The sequence below is a fragment of the Hemicordylus capensis genome, chromosome 3 (genome assembly GCF_027244095.1).
Source record: "Hemicordylus capensis ecotype Gifberg chromosome 3, rHemCap1.1.pri, whole genome shotgun sequence".
Lineage (NCBI taxonomy): Eukaryota > Metazoa > Chordata > Lepidosauria > Squamata > Cordylidae > Hemicordylus > Hemicordylus capensis.
The window spans coordinates 133,913,438-133,937,403 of NC_069659.1; the positions used below are offsets into that span (position 1 = coordinate 133,913,438).

The window sequence follows — 23,966 nt, forward strand, 5'->3', positions numbered from 1 at the left end:
AGGTCCCCCAGTTCCACCCCTCCCTATTTTCTTATCTCCCTTACTCCAAGGGGCTGCCTGGAAGAGGGGTGGACATGGGCCCCTCTCTCCCCTAGCCACATCCCTGGGTGTTCTCTGAATCCAACAGAAGTTTGATAGTGTCAGTCACACTGATTGGGACAGTCATCCTAACTCCTTCTGTCATGAAAACCTGTAAGCAAGATTTTAAATGAAGATTCAAGAGCAAAGAAGCATATCATATTAGCAATACAAAGTACAGGCAAGTCTCATTATCTGTGGGTTCAGCATCTGCAGAAGGATACCCCATGGAATTTGTGTATCCATAGGTTGGAGTGGCAGAGGAGGCACCTTTTAAAACAGCCACTGCTATGCAGCAGGCATGGCTGTGGAGACAGCTGCAGTAGCGGGGAAATGGGATGCAGGGCGGCTGGTGTGGTCAGCTGGGAGTCCATGCTGCCGAGTGGCAGTTTTAAAAAGGTACCAGGGAGGGAGGAAGTGCCTTTGTTGCTGCGGCTGCCTCTGAAGTCATCCCCACGGCACAGCGGTGGTTTTAAAGGATGCTGCCATCACCTTCAAGAACCTAACCCCCAACCCTCATTGCCCCAATGGATTGATCTTTGTGGATTCCATAGCCTTGGTTATAGAGCAGGATAGACCCCCCATGAATGAGATTTTCCTGTAGTAGTTGATGGGAGGTATATTCAATCAGTAAAATAGATTGTGTAGTCTGGGAAGGTAGCAAAGATGCTTAGACAAAGGAGACAGGGTTTTCATTTTTTTAAGAGCTTTAATACATTCAAATATTCATTTTAAAAACAGTCAATTGCTTTAAGAATATCTAGAAAGGGCAATACAGTTCTGAATCACTTAACTAGAGATAGCTGTCTGTTGAGTTTGAACAAGGCTACATCAAAGGTAAACCTTATTCATCTTTCAAATAAATTTTGTACAGTAAACAAGCCAAATCCTTATTACCAGATTTCATTCACTTACTATATGAATACCTGCCAGTTTCCAACATTGGACACAGTACAAGTGCTATCAGTTGAGATGGCCACATTCAGAAACAAACTATCTACTCTTTCCCAGTTACTACTGTTGCATCCAATAATGGGGAAATATACATTCAAGTAGTAATGAAAGTCTTTTCTCTGATGGAACTAGCTTGGGTCTCTTCCCCACCCCCACCGTTTTAAAAGTCAAAACATGTTTACAGAGCATTTTCCAGAACAAGAAAGCAGCACTGTTACAATGGTTTTCACAAAATATAGCGCAGGTTTGATCCAAAAAAGATTTCCAGGCAAATCTATACATGCATTCATTCAAGGAATGTATCTTACAAATCTGTATCAAGAATGCATGAGCAATCTGAAGACCTTTGTGTGGTTAAGTTCCATAACAGTTTGCAGCAGAATACCTGAATGAGAAAAGGAATAATGTCACATAATTCATGTACTACAAACCAAATAGTGGTGCTCAAACTAGGGATGTGCACAGAACCGGTTTGGAGGCTGTTTATGGGCCTCTAAACTGGTTCGAAGGTGGCGGGGATCTCCCTTTAAGAGCAGAGGGAGGGTGACAGCTTAATATTCTTTTAGTGTGGTGTTTAATCTTATTTCAAAGGACCAAAGATTTTTCTCATTCAGTACCTAAAGCAACATCTTGTCCGTGATAAGGACTGTTCTACAAGGGATGCACATGAACACCGGCCACTTCTGGCACGATGCTGACTGGGGCAGGAAGTAGGTATGCTGCCGTCCCGCAGCAGCAATTTTAGCTACTGTGCTGGTGGGGGCAACCCGGCTGGGGCACCCTTCCTGCTCCTTAAAGGTACCCTCCCACACCAAACACCAGACCTCTGACCCAGTTTAGTGGTCTGGAAAAGGACCACCGAACTGCTCCATGCACATCCCTATGCCCTACAGTTACTGACCTGACCTGTAAATGGTAAGAAGGAAGAGAATAAACTAGGCACATCACTTTGAATTGTCAACGTTATGGTTCATTGTAACAGTACTAAAAGTTGAGTCTTTGATCAACTCTGCTTTTTAACAGCCAAGAAAGATACTAATCAGAGTGGTCATACAGCTCCTTGCCTTTTGATTTTAGGTGATTTACTGAGGTCAGACGAAAAAGGTCGCTTCAGGAGATTTGTCATTGTGCCTTTCGAGAGAGAACTGTTTATAGGCACTGCAATTCGGCCTTTAATTGTCATCACTCCTCAGCAGCACACAATTTTTAGATCTAAAATGGCCTGCAGAGTCAGTCAACTTTCTAGAGTCTGCTCTACAAGCACCTCTGAATGTCAAAAATTGGGGCTGGATGTATTCAACAAAAAAGCCCCTAATATCTGCAGAGTAACCTTAACATAAGAGCAACCTTGCTGGATCAAGCTGAAGGCCTATCTAGCCCAGCATTCTATTTCCCAGAACAGCCCTCCAGCTGCCTCTGGGAAGCTCATAAGTAGGAGACAAAGGCATGCCCTCTTCTCCCCTACTGTTGCTCCCCTGCAACTGGTACTCACAGGCATCCTATATCTGAACCTGCAGGAAGCCTATAGCCACTGATAGATTTGTCCTCCATGAAAATGCCTAAGCTCCTTTCAAAGTCATCTAAGCTGGTGGCCATCACCATATTCTGGGTCTACACATCGCCACCCCCACCCCAATCATCTGGGAAATTCCCCATTTGAGGGCTGAAAAGGTCACGGAGAACAAGATTCACTACAGAAGCAGGGTGGAGGGACAGAGAATAGTTGCCATGGGAGAGGAGCTAAATACCACAGAACACTGATGTTCCTTTCCACTGGAACTCTTTTAGTCTGCAGTTAGCTTAGGTCTTCCACTCAGCATTTCCATGCATCTTATTAAATACGTTTTCCAATTCTTTGAATCATACATCAAGGAAGGACTATAATCTTAAAAAGAAGATATTTACAAATCTATGGGGGAAAGAGAGGTGTTTGTACTCACCACATTGCTTTCTCCAAGGCAAGTAAGTGCTTCATTTCAAGTATCAGACAAGATCTTGAGACTTTCAAGGCAACCCTGTCACCTCCTTAATATTCAGAGTTGTGACTTTTAAAAACAAACACTCCACTCTGCTAAAGATGCAGGGAAAGACTAGTTAGACTAGATCAGAGGCAGCTTCTTTTTGAAAACCAGCATTAATGTTGACTGAAGACAGCATCAGCAATCAGGGAATGGCCCACTTTGTTGAGGGCTAGTTGCAAGATATAAGGATTGTGGAAGTCAGTTTTGACAGTTAATGCATGAGATGTGGCTGGGCTGATCTTCTAGAGAAGGAGGCAAGATCAGAATATTTTGGAAAGAGAAGACTTCCCCCCCCCCCCAGAAACAGATGCTTAAAACAAACCTCTCTACATTTGAAACCCTCCTTGCCTTGGAATGTACTAAAGTTAAATATTGTTCCAGTCTAAATAGAAGATTGCATATTTTCTCAGATATTACTAGTGTATATCATTTCAGAAAGCACTTTACCAAACATAGTTTAAGACACAGTTTTAAGAAGTACAGTTAAAAAAAACTTGGAACCATATAAAGCACACATTGATTTGTAGCACTACTAAAATAAAGAGTTCTTTCAACATTTAATAAATATATTCTTTCAACATGTCAACTATAAACACACAATTTACCATTTTCCTCTGGAGTCTACTGTATGGAATTACTTGATGAATTAAAAACAAAACTGCAGCACTTTATTTAGTATCATAAAATTCAGGCTTAGTGCTTTTCATCTACTCTATAAAAGGCACAAAACTGCTAAGCTAGCACAGTATGAAACAAGCCACCACCTCAGGCAAACTTCTAATGGGAAGCATCTAAAAATCCTTTGCATAGAAAAAATGATATGGATCTTTACTTTTGTAGTAGAACCTTACAAGGATCACAGTCCTGAGTTAGAATAGAAAAGAATGCAGAGGAAATGTGACATAACAAGGAGGAAAGGTATAAGTTTGAGTCAGGGAAATTTCATAAATAGAATAACTTTCTACCATATCTAGCCCTTTTTACTTCCGTTTTACTCATGTAAAACCTGAGAGGTGTAACTTGCATGAGTATTAAAATTACTCTCCATGTACAGCATGCCCAAGACAATACAATGCACATAATGTCTGTTTCTAGAGCAATGCAAAAGTTGAAGCACAATATAAGCATTGTCAACTTTTTTCCTTTTAGTAGTGGTTTTTTTCAAGTTAAAAATCATTGAATCCCCACCCGCACGCAAATGTGTGGCAAATGCTTTTTACAATCACTGGAGTTACCTGATATTTCGCAAGTTTGTATTATGCACTATATACACACAATTTAAAAAACCAAAAATCAGTATTACAAACATTTTAAGTTTTACACACTTATGCTACATATCGTATAAATAACACACAATCTTTTAGCCTATGTGAATGTTGTACTCTTCTCAAGGGGATCCATTTGTGGAAAGAAACCAACAAGTTTGAAACTGACCAGATAAAATTCAAATAAAGTCAGCTTTCTGCAGCACCAACGGGTGTTTTCTTTTTCCCCTGTTAACTGATGTAGCTTTATTTCTAAACAAAAGTTACATCAGTTACAGTAATTTATAAGGATAAAAGTTTTCTTCAGAATCTTCTCATACAAAATTCTTAATCAGCAGCCCTTTTGGAACATTAGAAAAGTAAAACATTTCTTAGGCTAGATAGAAGTCCATACCATTTAAATAACAATAAAGTCAATCTTTAGCTATCAGCAGAAGTCTGTGAAGTTTTCATTTAGTTTTTCCACTAGACAGTTCTTCATGTTGACTGTCTCTGCTATCCATTTCTGCAAGACAAATATGGAACTTATATCACTTAACTCCTTGTCTCTATGCTAAGCAAAAGTAATAAATGTTTACTGTATGCATTTCCATAACATTTAGATGAGAGCCAGTTTATGCATGGGGTTAATGCATTTGGCTAGCCTTGGTGGCTAATCAAAATTTTGTGGTCAACAGACCCTTTGCATTGCCCATTTGGTGGTCACATTTGCAAGGGGCTCTTCATGAAAGAGCAGCTAATTTCCAGCCTTCCTCCCAATCGTGGAGAAGGAAAGAATTCCTGTAGGGACAATCTCCTCCCCCCGCCGCCCATCACTACATGCAGCATCAAAACTGGGAAGAAGGCTCAGCAGAGAGCGGTGGCACCCTCACCATGGTGAGCAAAAATGTAGAACTCTGCTTTGAGCTAGACAAGATTTGCACTAGTTGGAGAGTCTCAGTTTGATCTGTCACAATATATAAGACAGTACAAGAAGCCTATTTTAAAGGTACATAATTTTTCAGATTCCAGGATCTAGCCAAACAACAAGTAAGTAAAAGCAATTTCATGCTATATGAATTTTTCTATAACAAAAGGGAGTTCCTTATCCCTCCCACCCAGTTCAGTCTAGATGACTTTTGAGACACAGAGGCCATTAAGTACGATTTATGTAGCTCTGCATTTGCAATCAACACAGGGAAATGGTACATTCTGCAGAAGCAGACATACATTTGCTTTGCTGGAGTAGGAGAGGCATTTGTAAAGACAACTACACCACATATTCTCCCACAAATAAGCAAAACAAACTCATATGATCCTAGTTTGGGATCTGTGCTCAGCACTGATATAAACTGAATGGAAACCCATTTGTTTTGCCCAGGTATTTAGGCTAAGGCAAGATAATCAAGATTATAACTATATCTGTAATTAAGTCGACATACTTGAAGAGAGTTTGAAATTTTGTCCCCCAAAGTTTTCGTTCCTAGAGTGAAGAGAGATTGAAACATGTTTCATGGGTACATACCAAGTAAAGCTGCTGTTTCACCTCGATCCTCTTTTAAATGGTTACTACTTAATATGGGTTCATTAGTAGAAGATGCTGATAAACCACTTGCTTCATTTCTATCCTCTTCTTGTACAACAATACTCCAACTTCCAACTGATACACTACCACTTACTGACTCTGGCATTGCAACTTCATGTTCTTCTTTAGATTCTCCCTTGAAAGTCACAGAAAAAAACACTGTTGATCAAGTAAAAGTACAAGGATATACAACTAACTAGAGAGTATCACACAATCACTTATCAAAACTATTAGCCATTTTCCCTATTCCTGTCACATACTGCATGATCAAGAACCAGAACTCCAGAAGTATGTGGAGTGGGGAGGGGCAGTCCATACACAGGTAGGGTTTCCACTACATTCTGTGGAGCCACATATTTTCAATGGGATTCACAAATTTTGGGAAGGGAAAAACCTATTTTCCCCCAAGAAACTGATATTAACACATTGAGCTCCAACATCATAACATGATAGCAGGAGGCAAACCTACAACACTGAGCAGTCTAGACTTCATAGAGATGGCTATGGAAATCCATGTTATGCTCAGGCCCTTTTTTTGCCACCACCACCAAGCAGGAGAACAGGATTTTTCACTCGTAATATATTTTTACTTGTTTCCAAATTAGAGATGACTGGGCTCCAACATATTAATGAAAAAACAAATCCACGTTTTTAGAAAGCCCACATGGTACATCACTCCTGGGGCCTCAGAATGCAGGGAATGAACCTGTGTGTGGACACATTTCGATGTGCTCCATAAGGAACTGGTGGAAATCTAGTGGGTGGGGGGGAGATCAGGTAGCCTAGCCCAAGCCAGGCATGGCAAATATTCTTTGGATCTAGGAGCCAGCCCCAAAGTGTAGAAGTTAGAGAATGGACACTTGACAAAATTACTAGATTTAGTGAAGTGATAAACATTGGGGGATGGTGGAAATTTGGCTTCTTTTTATCCCCTTTTCAAGTAACATACATTTGTTAGAAAAGAAGTAATTCTGCCTCCGAACATCCTATTATGCATCCTGGGTGCCTGGGATTTAAGCCCTGCCCTAGCCTACCATGGCTGCTTTTGACGTTATTCTGTGTTTGAATATTGCCCCACATAACTACCCCACCCCCATTTTACAGCATTACACTTTCAGGATAACTGCTAGCCACACAATTCTTTTGAATGAATAGGTCTGTTCTAAAGACAGCTTCACGTATTATGGTTTTTATATTTGCATGAAAGAGGTTTTGTGCACATTTACGCAAGTGAGACATGACAAACGCACATATCATACCTGTCAGGAAGCCACAATTCTCTGTGGCTCACTGTTACCTCAGCATCAAGCCCCGGTTTCCCCACAAATCATCCATGAATGAAACAGCTCTATAAGCTCAATGGGATATGTCCATTCTGTAGAAGTTCGAACAAATGAGCCGGGAAACAATGGACAACATCCAGACTAAATTAGTCAAGATCAAACCCATTGAAATTAACAAGAGTTAATCTAGACTAATGGCATTGATTTTAATGATGTTAAGTCATGACTAATTAGTCTGGATGTTGCCTACTGGTTTTCAGCAGCTGTCTGGGACAGCTCTGCTATTTATTTATTTACAGGCCAGGGGAGAGTATAACATCTACTCCCCTAGTGGCCAGCACTGGCCTGAGGACTGTTGGGGCAGCCCCTCCACCACCTTCCCAGGAGTAGTGATAGACCTGAGGAAGACAAGTAAGGAGGCACTCAGGCCTGGGAGCTCTTTCCTCAGCTCTTAAAAAGAACCCCAATAGCCTGAGATAACAATACTTTGTGTTGTGCTGGTCATAGACTCTAATAAACCTTGAACTGAACTACTTTGTGAATCTTATGTAATTTGCAGAGCGTTTTAAAATATTGAAAACTGCTTTGGGTGCCTTTGTCAAGGCAGAAAAGCAGTATAAAATGCAACAAATAAATGAATATTCCTCATACATGCATCTCATTTGTAGGGGGCAAAGGTCTTTCCCAGACCTGCTAACTCAGATTCTTCTAGCAGGAGATGCCAAGGACTGAACTTCGGTATTCAGAACATGTGTTCTACCACTGGGCAAAGGCCACACACACACACACACACACACACACCAAAGTGGTACATAATGGAGGGCTGTGAGAAGCAACCACTAATTGGTCCCACATGGAACACCTATTTAGATTTAATTACCTATGTTTGCAACTTACCCAATAGCCTAGAGCCTTGATTATGTCAAGTTTACACATTGGACATGTGCTGTGGCCCAATAGCCAGGGATCGATACAATGTCTATGAAAGACATGTCTGGAAGTAAAAACACAGTACTTTAAGAATCAGGCATAGTATCAGCTTTTATATGTTAAAATTTAGAAAATTAAGATGACAAAGACAAATGTAGATGTTAAGGAAACTGTCAAAACCTAACTTGGGAATACTAACCTAATATTAGCCCCTGCTAACTGGGCAAAGAGGCAACTTTTAAAGTGGTGGCTTATGCTATATTTAACGAACATATTTATATACCACCCAAAACCTACATTTCTGAGCGCTGTACAGTAGGAGAGCAATTGTCCCTCAACTGCTTAGCACAGAATCCCTCCAGAGCCTGTTGCTGGTATCTCCCTTACATTTTGTTTTAGATTTGATCCCTTTCAGGAGAGGGAACCATTTTTCCATTCTTTGTGTTATGGAAATATAGTGAACTTTTTGAGAAAAATTGGTATAACACTCTTTTTAATAAACAAATCCAAAGCCTTGGCATTACACAAAGCTGCATATTATATTTACCTGAATCCAAGTCTAGATTTTGTCAAGTTCTTTGATTTAAGAAACTGGGAGGTTGTCTTAAGTGGAGAATCCTCTTCCGTTTGTCTAACATGTATTTTAAGGGTGTCTTAAATTCAGAATCATCTTCTATTTAGACAAATATCATGTATTATATCACCACCATTTGCTGATATGCTGACTAGGCTAAAAATCAGCCCGTCTTTACACTTTTTCTGGGGTTTGTGGCTGCAGCAGAGGATGTGGGGAATGCCACCTTGAATATTTCTAAACTCCACTGCACTTATCTGGATCTCACCAAAAAAGGGTAACATCCAAAGGAGTTAGAATGCCATTACACCCAGGGATTAAAAAAAAGTTTTCCAATTAATGTGTGTGCTCAAGTTTCAGAAGAAAGAATAGTAGCAACATGTGTCACACTCTCAGGTACCTCATTTGGAATTCTTGTTTCCACTGGATGGCCAGCTGCCAAGAGTAGCACCTCTACAGACAGAAAGGCAGACAAAGTCTTTCTGACTACTGCGGGAACTGCAGTAGTACTGGCATTTTAAGCCTCATTAATCGTCTTGATTATGATATAAGGTATTGTAAAAAGTATTTCTCTAGCATGAGCCTACTCAGTTACTGAGAAGCCAGCCACTTAAGGAGAATAAGGCAACTCAAACATTTGCAAGAATAAGGAAGAATTAAACAACTTATTCTTAATCTCCCAAGTATCAGAGGGAAACCTTTAATATTTGTATCTATTAGCTTTATCCAAAGCATCTTTTTTTAAAAAAAAGAACAAATCTATAACAGGTTGTTTTTAGGAACACAGAAAGTTAAGGTTAGAAGAGGTTAACAGCTCACCACAACCATTATCATACAATACAAAATCATTACCTTTAAATTTCTATGCTTAAATGAACCATGGTTCAGAGAGAGCAGTTACAGGGCACTTATTGTTTTCCATTCTAAACACTGGGCAGCATTCAGGCCAATTAGTCATGAGTAAGTACCACTGAAATCCATGAGACAAGTTAGCCACAACTTAAGTCCAATTAATTTCAGTGGGACTTGGCCATGACTAATTTTATTTGGGAAGTTGCCCACTATAAGATACTTTTAAGTGCACGAGTTTTAAGAGAAGCCACCCCCTTGAAGAAAAGCAGACCTCACCACTTTAATAGCTTACTTGCAAGGCAGAATTCGAACTGTATCTTTTGGTTTATAGTTTTCAATGCATACTGCACAATTTTCAGCACTGATATCCAACCCCTATAGGACAAAAAAAGCCTGTTTAAGCACACCAGTAATAAAAGTACATTTGATATACCAAGAAAAGCCTTATGTGCAATTTTGCAGAATTCAAGTAGTATAGATTTGAATGAAGTACTTCCTTGCTTCTTCTTAAACAATTCTGCAGTTGGCTGCACTGAATACAGAGTTCTGTACCCATCACTGTAAATGCGTTTGAAAGGATGTACTGATATAAGCCATTCCAAGGAATCAGTAATTCCTTGAGCCTCTCTGGCAAGGTTCATGTGATGGTAAATATGCTTTGATGCAGAACTGTTTTATAGCAAAACATTTTAACCCTGGACAATTGAGAACTTTCTATCATTTCCCTCCTCCCTCCCTGCCCACCCAACAATCCCACAGACTCTAAATTATATAGCAAATCAACATTTAAACAATTCTGAATATTAGGCATGTAGAAATTATCCAAGACAGGGATCAGCCATATTGTTGCTTAGAAATACTCAACCTGATAAATGTATTTGTTGCAAACTTTCATTCTTTTTAGCACCACAAATTTTTAACAGTTCTCATAACTGAGAACTACGGACAAAAGAATTCATAAATGAGAACTGCAGGTTCTTTGCAGACAAAATCTCCTGTATTCGGGCCGACTTGGACTCCACTATTTCTGCAAGGTCTATGAAGGTAGTGTCAAGCAATTCCTCTGGATCAGTTTCAATCTGTGACTCTTGAGGATGTGGGCAAGCTGCTTGGGGCAGTGCAGCCTACCATTTATTCTCTGGATCCTTGCCAAACTTGGCTGCTTCGATCTAACAGGGAGATCGTTGGAGGTGGCCTGGTTAATATCATAAATGCATCACTGAGGGAGGATAGGGTGCCTCCATGTTTGATGGAGGCAATAGTTAGACTGCTTCTTAAGAGGCCTTCCCTGGATCCCTTAGCGATGAATAGTTATAGGCCAATCTACAATCTCCCTTGATTGAGCAAGGTGATCAAGAGGGTGGTGGCTGACCAGATCCAGGTGGTTTTGGAAGAAACTGGTTATCTAGACCCATTTCAAACAAGTTTTAGAGCCGGCTATGGAGTTGAGACAGCCTTGGTTGACCTGATGGATGACCTCTACAGGGGAATCAACAAAGGGAGTGTGACTCTGTTGGTTCTTTTGGATCTCTCGCAGGCGTTCGATACCATCGACCATGGTATCCTTCTTGGTCGCCTGGGGGAGTTGGGGATAGGGTGCACTGCCTTGCAGTAGTTCCGCTCCTATCTCTCAGGTAGATTCCAGATGGAGGAGCTTGGTGACAGTTGAACCTCAAAACAGGAGCTGTTATATGGAGTCCCTCAGGGCTCCATTCTGTCACCAATGCTTTTTACTTACTTTATTTACGGTCAGTGACCAAAAGAGAAATGTACAGTCATTAATAACTCAAAATCACATAAAATCCTTAAAATGGCAAGTTGCAAAAAATGGCAGTTTTTTTTTTTTTTTAAGAATACCCTCATGAGTTTGAGACTCTTATTTTTAAAACCACATAACAGTACTTATCTCCAGTTGTGGAGATTACAACCAATGCTTTTTAATATCTACATGAAACCGCTGGGTAAGGTCATCAGGAGATTTGGTGCAGGGTATTATCAGTATGCTGATGACACTCAAATCTACTTCTCCTTTTCATCTATATCATCAGGAAATGGTGTTCATTCCCTAAATGCCTGCCTACAGGCAGTAATGGGCTGGATAAGGGATAACAAATTGAAACTGAATCCAAGCAAGAGAGAGGTGCTCATTGTAGGGGCTCAGAATCTTAGGGATGAATTAGATCTCCCTGTTCTGGATGGGTTTACACTCCCCCAGAAGGAACAGATGTGCAGCTTGGGAGTACTCCTGGACTCAGGACTCACCCTGGTATCTCAGGTGGAGGCTATGGCCAGGAGTGCTTTCTATCAGCTTCAGCTAATTCGACAGCTGTGTCCATTCCTTGAAGAGGACGACCTCAAAATAGTGATACACCAGCTGGTAACCTCCAGGCTTGACTACTGCAATGCGCTCTATGTGGGGCTGCCTTTGTATATAGTTTGGAAACTTCAGTTAGTTCAAAATGTGGCAGCCAGCCTGGTCTCCGGTGCAACTCAGAAAGACCATATAATGCCTATTTTGAAACAGCTACACTGACTGCTGATATGTTTCCGGGCAAAATACAAAGTGCTGGTTATTACCTTTAAAGCCCTGAATGGCTCAGGTCCAGGTTACCTTAGAGAACCCCTTCTTCTGAATGATCCTCACTGCATGTTAAGTTCATCTGAGGAGGTCCGTCTCCAGTTACCACCAGTACATCCGGTGGCAACTCAGAGGCAGGCCTCCTCTGTAGCCACTCCTGGACTGTGGAATGCACTCCTTGCAGAAATTCGAAATTTGAACTCTTGATTTGCTTTTAGGAGAGTTCTTAAAACTCTTAAAATTTTTGCCTGGCCTTCCAGGGTTTTTTAACTGTTGTAAAGGGTTTTTAATGTAACCCAGTTTGGGGTTTTTTAAAAATTGTTTTCATTGTTTAATTGTTGTTTTATGGTATGTTTATAATCTCTGTTTTAATTGTTAATTGATTTTAACTGTTTTGTTTTAATCATAAACCACCCAGAGCCATTTTGGATGGGCGGAATAGAAATTGAATGAATGAATGAATGAATGAACGAACAAACAAACACAGAAGCATTTCTTAAGATCTCCATTTGTCCTTGTGTGTCTTTTTGCACAATCATGCAGCACACTGAAGAAACTATAAACTTGTGATCTAATTGGAGAGCAAATAAAATAGAAGTCTGCTTCTCTCAGAAGCAGCATTTAAATTTTAAAAAGTTCTTAGGAAACTCTGCATGAAAGACAGAACAAAATTCCGAGGCAAGGTTAAAAAAAGTTACTTGTGGTGTAGCCAAGAGTATGGATACACCCACAGGGAGTCAAAAGCAGAGGTGGCATGCCCCTGAACACTAACAGGAGAGAGCAATTGCCCTCTTTCCCCTGCTTGAGGGCTTTCCAGATACACCTAGTTGGCCATGATCTGAAGCAGGGTGCTGGACTAAATGGGTCTTTGACCCGATCCAGCAGAGCTTCTCTTAAATTATTAGGTTCTTAAAACAGCTCTCATTGGTATGAAGACTAGAGACCATGATGAAGAAGCCATGTAGGATGAATGATTGCCATTCATGAAACACAAACTCACCATCACCCTGGGCACATGGCTCTGATAATGTGGTTCTCTGGAACCCAACCCAAGGCAGCAATCCATATACACAACTCGGCACAGAAAGCTAAATAATAAGAACACTTAGCATTTGTATAGCATGTGCAAGTATTCACTGTGTACACATATACTGTCTTCTTTAATGCTTACAAGAACTCTGTAAGGCAAGTCAGTATTTTTACTCCTATATTGTAGTTGGGAGGCTGAGACAGGCAGGGGTCTGCCTAAGTCTGCCACTTAGTGAGCTGGCAAAGGTAAGTTTTCAAACCAGGACAATCCTGATTCATAGTTCAGACTTTAACCTCCACACAACACCAGTACTATCCTTTTCCTTTTCCATTGCTACTTTTTCACTCTGAGTTAGGGTGGGGTGATTTAAAATTACCTGATCTTCATGTTTCACACTATGCAGCTGCAGCTGGCCAATTGCTTTCATGATTTCTTTTCTGTGCCCCTTTAAAAAAGAGAGAGGGAGGAAAAAACAGTAATTCCAGTTAGCAGTCAAAATTTCAGTGACTTATGTGGAAGCATCTGAGATTATAATCACATTAAAAACACTATATATTCAAGAACTGGATTCCCCTGATCAAGAGCACAAAAGCAGTTCTGTACCACATGAAAGGAAGCACCCACAGAAAATTTGCTCAGATCCAGTCAAGTGGGTTTTCTGAAATTTTCTCAGTCAAAATATGTTCTGATGCTTTAAATATATCCATCTTATTTATTATTTCTCTGTGTAAACCACCCTGAGCCATTTTTAGAAGGGCAGTATAGAAATCAAATAAATAAATAATAATAAATATATCGGAATACAATTTAGCATGTTCGGATTATGTTTGCTTTTGATTCCTCCCCACACACCCCATTTACAAGCTGAGCCAATGTACTAGAACACGAGCCTCAGGATATTCAAGTCCAATTCGTAGTTCTACTATGAATATGTATATATTCTGACATGCACACACTGGTTGACCTTGAGCAAGTCACTTATATCATGTTTGTGCTTGATGTTTTCAACAGCAATCAGAGGTATAAAGCAGCAACCTTAGGCCTTTTCATACAGTCCAGATCCCCTTTGTTTTCAGTAGAGCTGTACTAGAGTCAGAGGTTTGCACCTTTCCCCTCTGGGCTTAGCAGTGGGCATATTCTTTCCACTTTCCCATTAGTCATAGTGCAGTATTGTACAATGATGCAAGCATACAACCAGGAACAAAGAAGACTGAGCCTTCCATATTGAGGCCCTGTGGTTGCTATTGAATCCAGAGTTGCAGGAAGCATTATAAACAAACTAGCCTTCGTGCATTTTTGAAAATGATGTCAAATAGTGTTGGACATTGGTTTGAGTATGGAATTGAGGCTATTGTGCTTCGTTTTTATTCAGCAAACAGCAGTCCCCATGGATCAGGACTGTGGTAATGGGTGTTTTCTTTTCAGGGCAAAGAGCCGCTGCAGGAACTCCAACCTGGATTGGTACCATGGTAGGGGCAGCAGATTAAAGACCCTGAACTAAAGGGGAAATCTGGCTGCAATGTAGTGAATTACAAAAGGCCCACTGGTTCCAATTGGGTGCTTGGAGTAATGTCTAGTTAGACCATTACATGTGTCACCCACGCTTGTATCAACTTTCATGGCACTGGAGCCCTGTTCTTCAACCTGCCACTGGCAGAGATTCATCTGGCAGGTACCAAGGACAGGGATTTTACCTTTACCTTTTACCAGCTTTGAGTTGTAATGAAAAGTAGAAAAAATACATACAAATAACTAAACTAAGTGGCTGACATGCAAATTAACACTAGTGCTAGGGGTGATTGTAATTGAACTCCCCCTTTGTTCTGAATCCCACTACACAGGCTGAAAATATGTGCCCGAGGGTCATGCAATCCTCAGGGACATGTTTTTGGCAGGCATAATGGGCTTCAGAGTGAAGGCAAGATAGATTAAAATGCTAACTTTCTAATCCCTGCTAACTTGGCAAAGAAGCACCTTTTAACGTGATGATTCTCTTTATTTAGCAGGGGGAGAGTAACTGGCCCTATCCACCCCCAGCACAGTACCTCCAGTGACTGTTGCTGGGGTCTATCTGATGTTGCTTTTTAGATTGTGAGCCCTTTGGGGACAGGGATCCATTTTATTTATTTATTATTTCTCTGTGTAAACCGCCCTGAGCCATTTTTGGAAGGGTGGTATAGAAATCAAATTAAATATAATATAATATAATATAATATAATATAATATAATAATATAATCAGCCCTTTCTCCCAGGACCAGCACAGTATTAGCATGGATGTCAGCCAGAGTATCTTTGTGAATTTATATCACACACACTCATAGGGGATAATCACCTGAGGGGGAGGGACTTAATTATAGTTTTCAAAATGCCCAACGTGACTGGTATTCTATTTATTATATTACTAACCCCTAATAACTGGGTAAGAGGCACACTATAAAGTGGTGTCTCTCCTATTTTTAGCAGAGGAGCACAACTGAAGCTATCCAACCACAGCACAGCATCTCTCCAATGCGAGTTGCTGGTGTCTACCTTGTGTTTCTTTTTAGATGAACCTTTTTGAAACAGGAAATAATCTTTTTCCATTTTCTATGTAAACCATAGTGAGACCTTTTGTTGTTGATGAAAAGTGGTATGCAAATAATAATAAATTATATGAAAGTATGCATTTTTTACAAATGGGAAAATGTCCACTTTACATCATTGCTGAAGGCCAAGGAAGGAGACCACAGGTAGGCTGGCTGAAGAAAGGGATTCAAGGGAAAACAGTAGACAATTAAGAAGGTTGTCCTTGCCAGGATACCCTTTGCATATGTCAGGCTGCTGTTAAAGGAACCAGCTCTGAAGTTCAGTAGGCTGAGCTGGTTCAGGCTGCATTTCAAATCAGTTTGAATAATCAGCCAATTCTTTGGCTGCAGACTTATAGTATACTGTTAATGAAATAATGAAGCGGCATCTTAACTTGGTTACCTACAGGACATGAATATCCAAAATTTGGACAGTTTATATTTATCCTTGGAGGAAAATAATCATCTGTTGAAATCTAGCATATCTTTTCTACTTCAAAGCAAGCTTAAATATCACCAATTGTCCAACAATGAAAAAGGCAGCTAGTTTCGAGTTTGTTTAAACTCTGCAAAAAAAAGTCTATTTCCAGTAGACAAAAATTATAGTTATTGTTTCATTTATGAGTATGCAATAGTCCAGAGTTTCCAGTGATTATCAGTGGTGAAAGAGAGAGGTGATAATGACAGCTGTTGCCTAGTTTTAGTTTAGACACTAATATGTTGAAGAGTAGATGCAGGTCAGGTATGTCTGGTTCTGGAAACCGGTTGTAACAGATACTACCAGGGAACATATTAATTTGTATTAAGAAACTTATTCAGGCTAAGTAACAGTCAGATATAAGGCAGGAAGATAACAAGACTGCTACACAACAACATTTCAATTAAATGTTCAATTAACACATTATTAGGCAAAACATTTTCACAAGCCACATAAGTAGGAGGTAAGAATCAGTGTTGGTAATTACCTGGTTTCCAAACTGTGATCTAGTATAGAGGAAACGTTGTATATAAAAAAATATAAGCCATGCTAGAAATATAATCATCATGGTGATGAATGCAATTGCTACAAACACAACTGACTGTCCACTGACAAATTCTTGTATGTGTTGTTTGCCAACACCAATAGTCATTTTCACTGGTATCCCTCTGCGCACTGGCTCCAAGATTTCCATTCCTTTTGGATACCCAACCATAATTACAACTGTATTGCCAGTACCTGTTGAGGGAGAGAGGGGGGGAAAACAGGAATCAAATTGGCACTTTTACCACTGTTTATCCCTCAAATGAAATCCAGGGGAATTCCTCTTCCTTCCATGAAGTACACAAAAGTGACTTTGCCATAATCAATTGTTAGTTGATTGTGCCACAATCCTCATCCGTCCTTTAAACTGCTGCGGCTTTTTCTCTCTCCTCCCTATCCAGCCCCCAGCCAATCCACTGCACTTTCCCAAGCTACAATCTTGAGTTTCTGTAGATCAGTCAGATATCATCATAATAGCCTCAAGCACTTTACCCTCTCCTCTTCCTCCCAAGATTCCTTGTCTCACCACTCATGCAAGTAAGCGGGAAGCAAGCAGGTAAGCGGGAAGAGGGAAGTAAGTAGGAGGCAGCGGCAAGGACACATATTTCCTATAATTGCAAAAAATAAAATGGAAGAGAACTATAGCAAGAAAAAGCTTAGAATTCAAGCTTCTTCATGCTCTAGACAGACATGAAGTTCTGAAATGTTTCAGTCTCATCACTGGCTGAAAGAAATAATCATACAGCCTTCTACTGTAGTAGAAAATGAAACAAATTAAATGAAAATTGTAATGATTCTCTCACACTAAATTTGCCCAGCATTCCATTTTTAGATAGCAAGAAGGTCGTCATTCCCACCTGCCCCACCCCTACTGGCATCTATATCCTCTACTAGACTCTGCCTGCAGTTATTCTGGACCACTATAGTGAGGTTGCCACTCCTAGCTATCAAAGAAAGAACAAGAAAAGAATTAAATGTCCTACTAGTTGAGAATTTGATTTTGAGCCTAAACCCAGTTTAAAAATATAAGCAGAAGTGGATTCTCAAAATATCTGCTTATAAACATCTTCATCTGCCACCAGGAATCAGGAGATATCGTTGGAAGCCTGAGAGTAGAAGTGCTGCCCAGAGAAGGACTCCATATTGATCTTTTTCAGCATATTTTAAATATATTATAAGCTGCCTCAAAAACTTCAGTTAGTAGACCAGATGCAATCCCTTTATCCCTTTTACAAGTAACATATTTAGAACAAGGCTGCCTGGGACAAATAAAAACTTTATTATATAACTCTACCTCTGAATATCCTAGACTAGGTTCCAGTGTTACATTTCTGGGTGCCATGGCTCCCTGGCACCTGGAATTTGTCACGGCTTGCTTTAAAGAAGCAGCAGCAGTTCACTCAACACCTCTACTATCATCACACCACTGATACTTTTAGACTGTGAGCCCTTTGGGGACAGGGATCCATCTTATTTATTTGTTATTTCCCTGAGCCATTTTTGGAAGGGCGGTATAGAAATCAAATGAATAATAATAATAATAATAATAGTACTCCAAGTTGGTTTTGCAACATTCTCCTTCACACCCCACAACCAGTTAAGTCATTATTATTCCCTCTGCCCTCCACAACCTGCAATCAGCCCATTCAACCAGGATCCACTTAGGTCTTTTGTCTTCCTTCCTATCTTTGTCTATCCCATCCATGTACTTTTAGCCAAGCTTGTGGTTTGACAAAAGTTCAGGCTACTAAAATAAGTAACTCACCCACTGCGATGAATAATATTCAGCCTCCATAAGGCTGTTTACCACTAGAGGTTCTCATAATTACTTCTGGATGCCTTTCAGCCTTATTTTAATTCTGTGATCATACCAAGGTGCTGTCAAAAAAGGGGAGTTTGTACTTGTTCTCACACAAAAAGCATCCATCCTCTAAACAAAAAATAATAAACATGCTTACTATCTTTATGCAGGCCAGACCAGGACAGAACACGTATGAGTATAATCACTTTGTCATACAGAGGCATCCATATTACTAGCTAACTACTGCTTCTTCCCTTCTCTTACACACATGATTACTAAGCATTTATGGCAAACTGCAAAGCAAAGCTAAAAAAACTTTACAGACATGCTTCTAAAGCCAAGTAATGTTATTAAGAATGTGATTAAGCAGCCTTTAAAAAAATAACAGTTGGTCCAATCAACCTGTTAACCATTTTTTCCCATTTTATACAGAAGCTTTAAATGGCGCATGCACAAGCAACCTTTTTTTTTATCATCTCCATTTAAAAGTGTCATGGCATCACCCTTTCATAACAGAAGCATTATAGTTCACTCCTGGCTCCTCCCTCAGCTCCTCTTGTTTCGGTATCATGGCTGCTAAATACAAAAACATTTCCAAACAAGTTTGTTACTCAGCCTTCCTCCTAGTTAGAGTCTGGCAAATGATCACCAAGTAGGGAGCTTACCTCTCCTTAAGCATCATGAGGCTTATGCTAGGTCTACTGTCCTTTTCTGTTCAGTAAAAGCTGTATGTTCCTAACTCTGCATATATAATTCAGAATTAAGGTACTAAATTTAAAAAAATACTTAGGGGGAACCGGCATAAGAGACGGTGTAGAAAAAGTAGACAGCAGGAAATGGGCAAAGTAATACTACCAGAAACGTGGGGTCATCTACGTCCATCTGACAGAAGGAACAGGACAGAGAAAACAAAGTCATTCCTCAAATAATACATAATTAATAAGTAGAATTGTTGCAAGGCTTAACAATTCCCAGATGCCAGCTTGCCATTGCATCTGAAAACTATACTTTTGGATTAAGTCTTGCTACTAATCTGCATGTGCAGCCCAATCCCAGCCTCATTTAGTGAGAAGAAAGGTCTGGTCTACACATGCAGCAGCATAAGGTGGTAGAGTGAACTTTAGACCACAGGTAAATAATATTGCTATTGAATGCTCCTCTCAATAAAAGCCATTCCCTGCAAGTATAATAATTAATACAGCCAGAACTGCACTAGACTAGACATCCCTCATTGATGTATTTCTCTTCAAACATAGAGAGGGAATTTGCTTTTTATTTTCCACAAGGGAACATTCAAAAATGGCAACAACCACCTGCAGCCAGAAGTGGTACAATCCACCCTAACACCTCGTGCTTCTACCCAAGGTGGTAGAGTGCAGGTATCTAATGCAAATGTAGACCATATCTTCAAGGAAGCAAGAATGAGTTGTAAGGGAAGCCTTCCGCTACCCTGATATCTGTTAGGAGACAAATTTGCTAAGCATCAAGTCTCCAAATTCCTCAACAAAAAGATTAGTGATGAACAGAAAATAAAAAAGAACATGGATTAAAGAATGGAAAGAAGAACATGTCATCAAGAATGAATACAGATAAATTGTCCAGACTCCAGACTTGAAGGAACAGCATCAAGAGAAAGCCAATGATCAGAACAAACAGAGGATGGTGAGAGAAGCTAAAAAAACCCAACCGTTTCCAAGTACGTTCGAAGGGAAAGGCAAATGGTAGGCCTACTTCTCGTTAAGGATGGTGAAATTCTAACTGGTCACAAGGAGAAAACAGAATGGCTCAATTATTTTTGCCTAAACATTCTTCCAAAAGGAGGACCATGTACCATCTCACAAAAGCAGTGTAAACGGTGAGCAGACTGCAGTTCAAGATCGATAAGCAACTAATCAGGAAACAACAGCCTAACTGAAATGATTTCAAGTCCTCAGGGTTGAATGAAACACATCCTAGGGTTCTAAAAGTAATTGATGTACTCTTGAAACTCTTATCTATAATCTCTGAGAATCCTGGAGAATGGGTGAGCCGCTGTAAGACTAGAGATGGGTTAATGTCCAGATCCATGAGTCTGATTTCAGTATCAGGGAAGATATTAGATCAGATTATAAAGCAGTCAACCTCTAAGCATCTTATAATAGTGCACTGATTAGTAGATGCTAATATGAATTTGTCAAAAATAACTCATACAAAACTAATCTTATTTCTCTTTTTGATGTGATTACTCATTTAATGGATTGTGGGGATGCAATTTATCTTTATTTTGGCAAAGCATTTCCCAAAGCTTGCCATTTTATTTTGGTTAGCAAACTAATCAAATGCAGGCCAGATGATAATACTGTCAAATAAATTCACAATTGCTTGGAAAATAATACTCAAAGAATGATCATAAGTGGCTCCTCATCAAACTGGAGGGAGGTTTCAATTGGGGTGAGGCAGAGCTCTGAACTGAGTCCAGTACTCTTTAACATTTTTATCAATGACTTAGATGAAGGGGTAGAGAGAATCTTAATATTTTACAAGACACAATACTGTAAAACCTCCGATACATCAATACAATTCAAAATAACCTTGATAGTTGCAGCCCAGTTTTCCATTCTACTAAAATAAAATTCAATGCAAAGTTCTGCACACAGGCTTTTTTTTTTTTTTTTTTTTTAAGCTCAAATGAACAGGCATTTGATAGGGGCAATGAAAAGGAAAGGGACAGAAAATCCCAGATGTTCTTGATTACAACTCCCAGTATTCTCAGCCAAAGCCCACTGCAGCTAGGGATTCTGGGAGCTGTAGTCAACAACATCTGGGATTCCCTCTTACAAGAAACACTGGATAGGGGATACCTGGCTTGGTAGTATCGCATGTAAAAAGGATCTTGGGATTGCAGTCAATCACAAACTGAACTTGAGTCAGCACTATGATGCAAACAGGATGTTTGTGGCATTAAAAAGACTCATTTACAAGCCATGAGAAGCAGCAGTTGCACTTTATTCTACATTTCGTTTGGAGTACAGTTCTGGGTGCCATACTTTTAAGTATGGGTGAGTTTCTGTAGAGCGAGTGCCACGCGCTTGGGCTGCGCTAGGGGGCAATCAGTGGTGCCAGCGGGCTGCTCAGAACCATAATCTACTTCTCTCACCACTGCCCCCCCAAATGCCCTTCAGAATAACTTTAAAGGATCCCCCCACCCCTTTGCTTATAAAGGGGAAGCCTCACCAGATTCCCTTTACATCGATGGCATAGCTCATCAACCCCAAACCAGCCCACCTGAACAGGTCTTGGTTCAGTTTGATTGTGGACTGAACTGCCTCCAGTCCAATTCATGATCGAACTGGCCCTGTCTGAGTGAACTGGTTTAGGATTGAACAATTCATGTACATCCCTACCACAGGCTGGGAACCCCTGGGACGGTGGGTGCTCCTTCGCTGGAGATCTTCAAGCAGAAGATGGATAACCATCTGTTGGGGAACCTCTAGTTCTGATTTTTTTTTTTTTAATTTAAAGCAGAAAGTTGGGACTAGATGACCTACCAGCACCCTCTACCTCTATTACCTTAAATCCCTACTCACACATTATGTTCAACACTCGTACAATCTATATAGAGTATACACTGGTGCAGTTATTCACATGTTATGCTGAATGTATATGGCAGTACACTTCCTATCTGTACCATGCATTTGAAGAAATGCTACCTAGCTTCACTATTAAAATGAATACAGGTGCAGCCAGGCACACAAACATATACAGGTGTGCAGACATCTGAACACAGGTACAACATAATGTCTGAACAGGGCTTAAGTCTCACTGATTTCGACAGGACTTGCTCCCGGGTCAGCGTTCACAGCGACATCCTCCAAGTACTCTCTCTTTTGATATTTTGATTTTGATGAGCCAGCATGGTGTAGTGGTTAGAGTGCTGGACTAGGACCGGGGAGACCCGAGTTCAAATCCCCATTCAGCCATGATACTAGCTGGGTGACTCTGGGCCAGTCACTTCTCTCTCAGCCTAACCTACTGCACAAGGTTGTTGTGAGGAGAAACTTAAGTATGTAGTACACCGCTCTGGGCTCCTTGGAGAAAGAGCAGGATATGAAATGTAAATAATAACAATAATAATAATAATAATATGATGATGACGATGATGAATATATACACCATGCCAGTGTCTGCTTTCACTCTTTCAAGCCCTCAACTAGTCCTCGGGTTTTTCTTCGAGGCCTCTGGAAGACAACAGATCCACACAGCCCACAGGAACGCAGCCCACAGCCCTTCCTTTGGGGCTGCGTTCCTCATTTGGCAGAGTAACCGATCCCATTTTCCCTTCCCACCTACAAAATAAATACCCTCCCGTCCCCAGAGGCTGTCCTCTCGTCACTGCCACTCACCGAGGTGTGGCATGGTAAGGGTGGTATTGCCGAACCGGGGCTCATTGTAGACCACCACGGCGGCCGCTTTCTTTCTCGCGGCGTTGGCGATTTTGTCCTTCAAGTGGCATCCTCCGTGGGCCACCAAGGCGATCCAAGGCGGAGGAGGGAGCGGCGGCGCGGCCCCGGGTCCTTCTCCTGCCGGGCCGCGGGTGACGCTGCTGCTGGGCGGCAGGGGCACCTCATACTCGACGTCCGGGGCGCAGCCTTCCATGTGGCGGGCGGTGACGCCGCGGGGGATGCCCACCAGGCCTTCCACGCTCACCTTGGGCGAACTTTCCCCGTAGCGGCCGCTCTCGGCGCTGCCCCGGATGGTGCGGTTGGTGCCGGGCTCGGTGTACACGGTGCTCACCCAAGCCGTGTACCACACCAGGGACCAGGCGACCCGCGGGCAGCCCACAGCCGCCAGCAAGAGCAGCCAGGGCAGCGCCACGCCACGCCACGCCACCATGGCCGCCGAGGCCGCCGCAAAGGCCTGCTGCTGCGGCTGCTGCTGCTGGAGAGCTGTTCGCGGCGCAAGCCCGCCTAGAGACTGAGCGAGGGAGCCGGCGGCGGCCACCAAACGCCGTCGCACCCAGCAGCACAAGGAGCCGGCTCGCGGCGTCCGCCCCCTTCCGCGTGGTGACCGGCCAGGCAGGCAGGCAGGCAGGCGGGCACACAACAAGCGGCTAGCAATGAGCAGGGGCGCAAATGCAGAGGCTGATCCTACGACACACAGCTTGCTCCTCCGCAGCCACAGCAGCCTCCAGCCGTCTTCTACCCACAAGCGCGTCAGGCTGGGTGCTTGTAGGCCGCCGCCGCCGCCGCCGCCTTCTTCCTCCCCTCCTCATGGGCACACTTCGGCGCGCATCTGTAGGGCACCACCCCCTTTCCCTCCCTCTCCGCGGAAGGAAAAAAAAACGCGCTCCTTCCTGTGTGCCTTCCATACCTTAGGTTTCCGAAGAGGATAGTTTTGCTCCTTTGTTCCTGTAAAAGAATATGCATATTTACTCGGAAGTATCCCAATGTCGTCACTGGGGCTTACTCGGA

At 41.5% G+C, this 23,966-nt stretch overlaps 1 protein-coding gene and 1 non-coding gene across 4 annotated transcripts; both read right to left on the bottom strand.

Annotated features, from left to right (window-relative positions):
- Positions 1-767: 767 nt before the first annotated feature.
- Positions 768-23,812, bottom strand: RNF149 (ring finger protein 149). 3 transcript variants are annotated; one of them, XR_008319499.1, is made up of 9 exons: positions 22,899-23,812; positions 16,660-16,910; positions 13,506-13,574; positions 9,814-9,896; positions 8,063-8,159; positions 5,823-6,018; positions 4,713-4,823; positions 2,973-3,103; positions 768-1,417 (listed from the first exon to the last, which is right to left on the bottom strand). XR_008319499.1 is itself a non-coding variant. In XM_053309772.1 (7 exons), exons 1-7 carry the CDS (start codon positions 23,386-23,388, stop codon positions 4,768-4,770), a joined length of 1,242 nt encoding a protein of 413 aa, XP_053165747.1. In that variant the 5' UTR covers positions 23,389-23,810; the 3' UTR covers positions 3,592-4,767. The 3 variants fall into 3 exon arrangements, 1 of the variants encoding a protein (XP_053165747.1); XR_008319498.1 differs by having other exon boundaries at positions 2,973-3,295; XM_053309772.1 differs by lacking the exons at positions 768-1,417; positions 2,973-3,103 and having other exon boundaries at positions 3,592-4,823; positions 22,899-23,810.
- On the bottom strand, positions 2,117-2,226 carry LOC128352706 (small nucleolar RNA SNORD89). Its single transcript, XR_008320600.1, has one exon. It is a non-coding gene; the product is annotated as a small nucleolar RNA SNORD89 (small nucleolar RNA).
- Positions 23,813-23,966: the final 154 nt, after the last annotated feature.

Bases quoted from the DNA above. Each gene is read 5' to 3' on its own strand.
- RNF149 (XM_053309772.1), bottom strand. From the start codon at position 23,388: ATGGTGGCGTGGCGTGGCGTGGCGCTGCCCTGGCTGCTCTTGCTGGCG. The intron at 16,911-22,898 runs GTGAGTGGCAGT...CTCCCTCAACAG, and splicing joins CCTTACCATGCCACACCTCG to GTACTGGCAATACAGTTGTA. The intron at 6,019-8,062 runs GTAAGTTGCAAA...GTGACTTTCAAG, and splicing joins TCAAGGCTCTAGGCTATTGG to GGAGAATCTAAAGAAGAACA.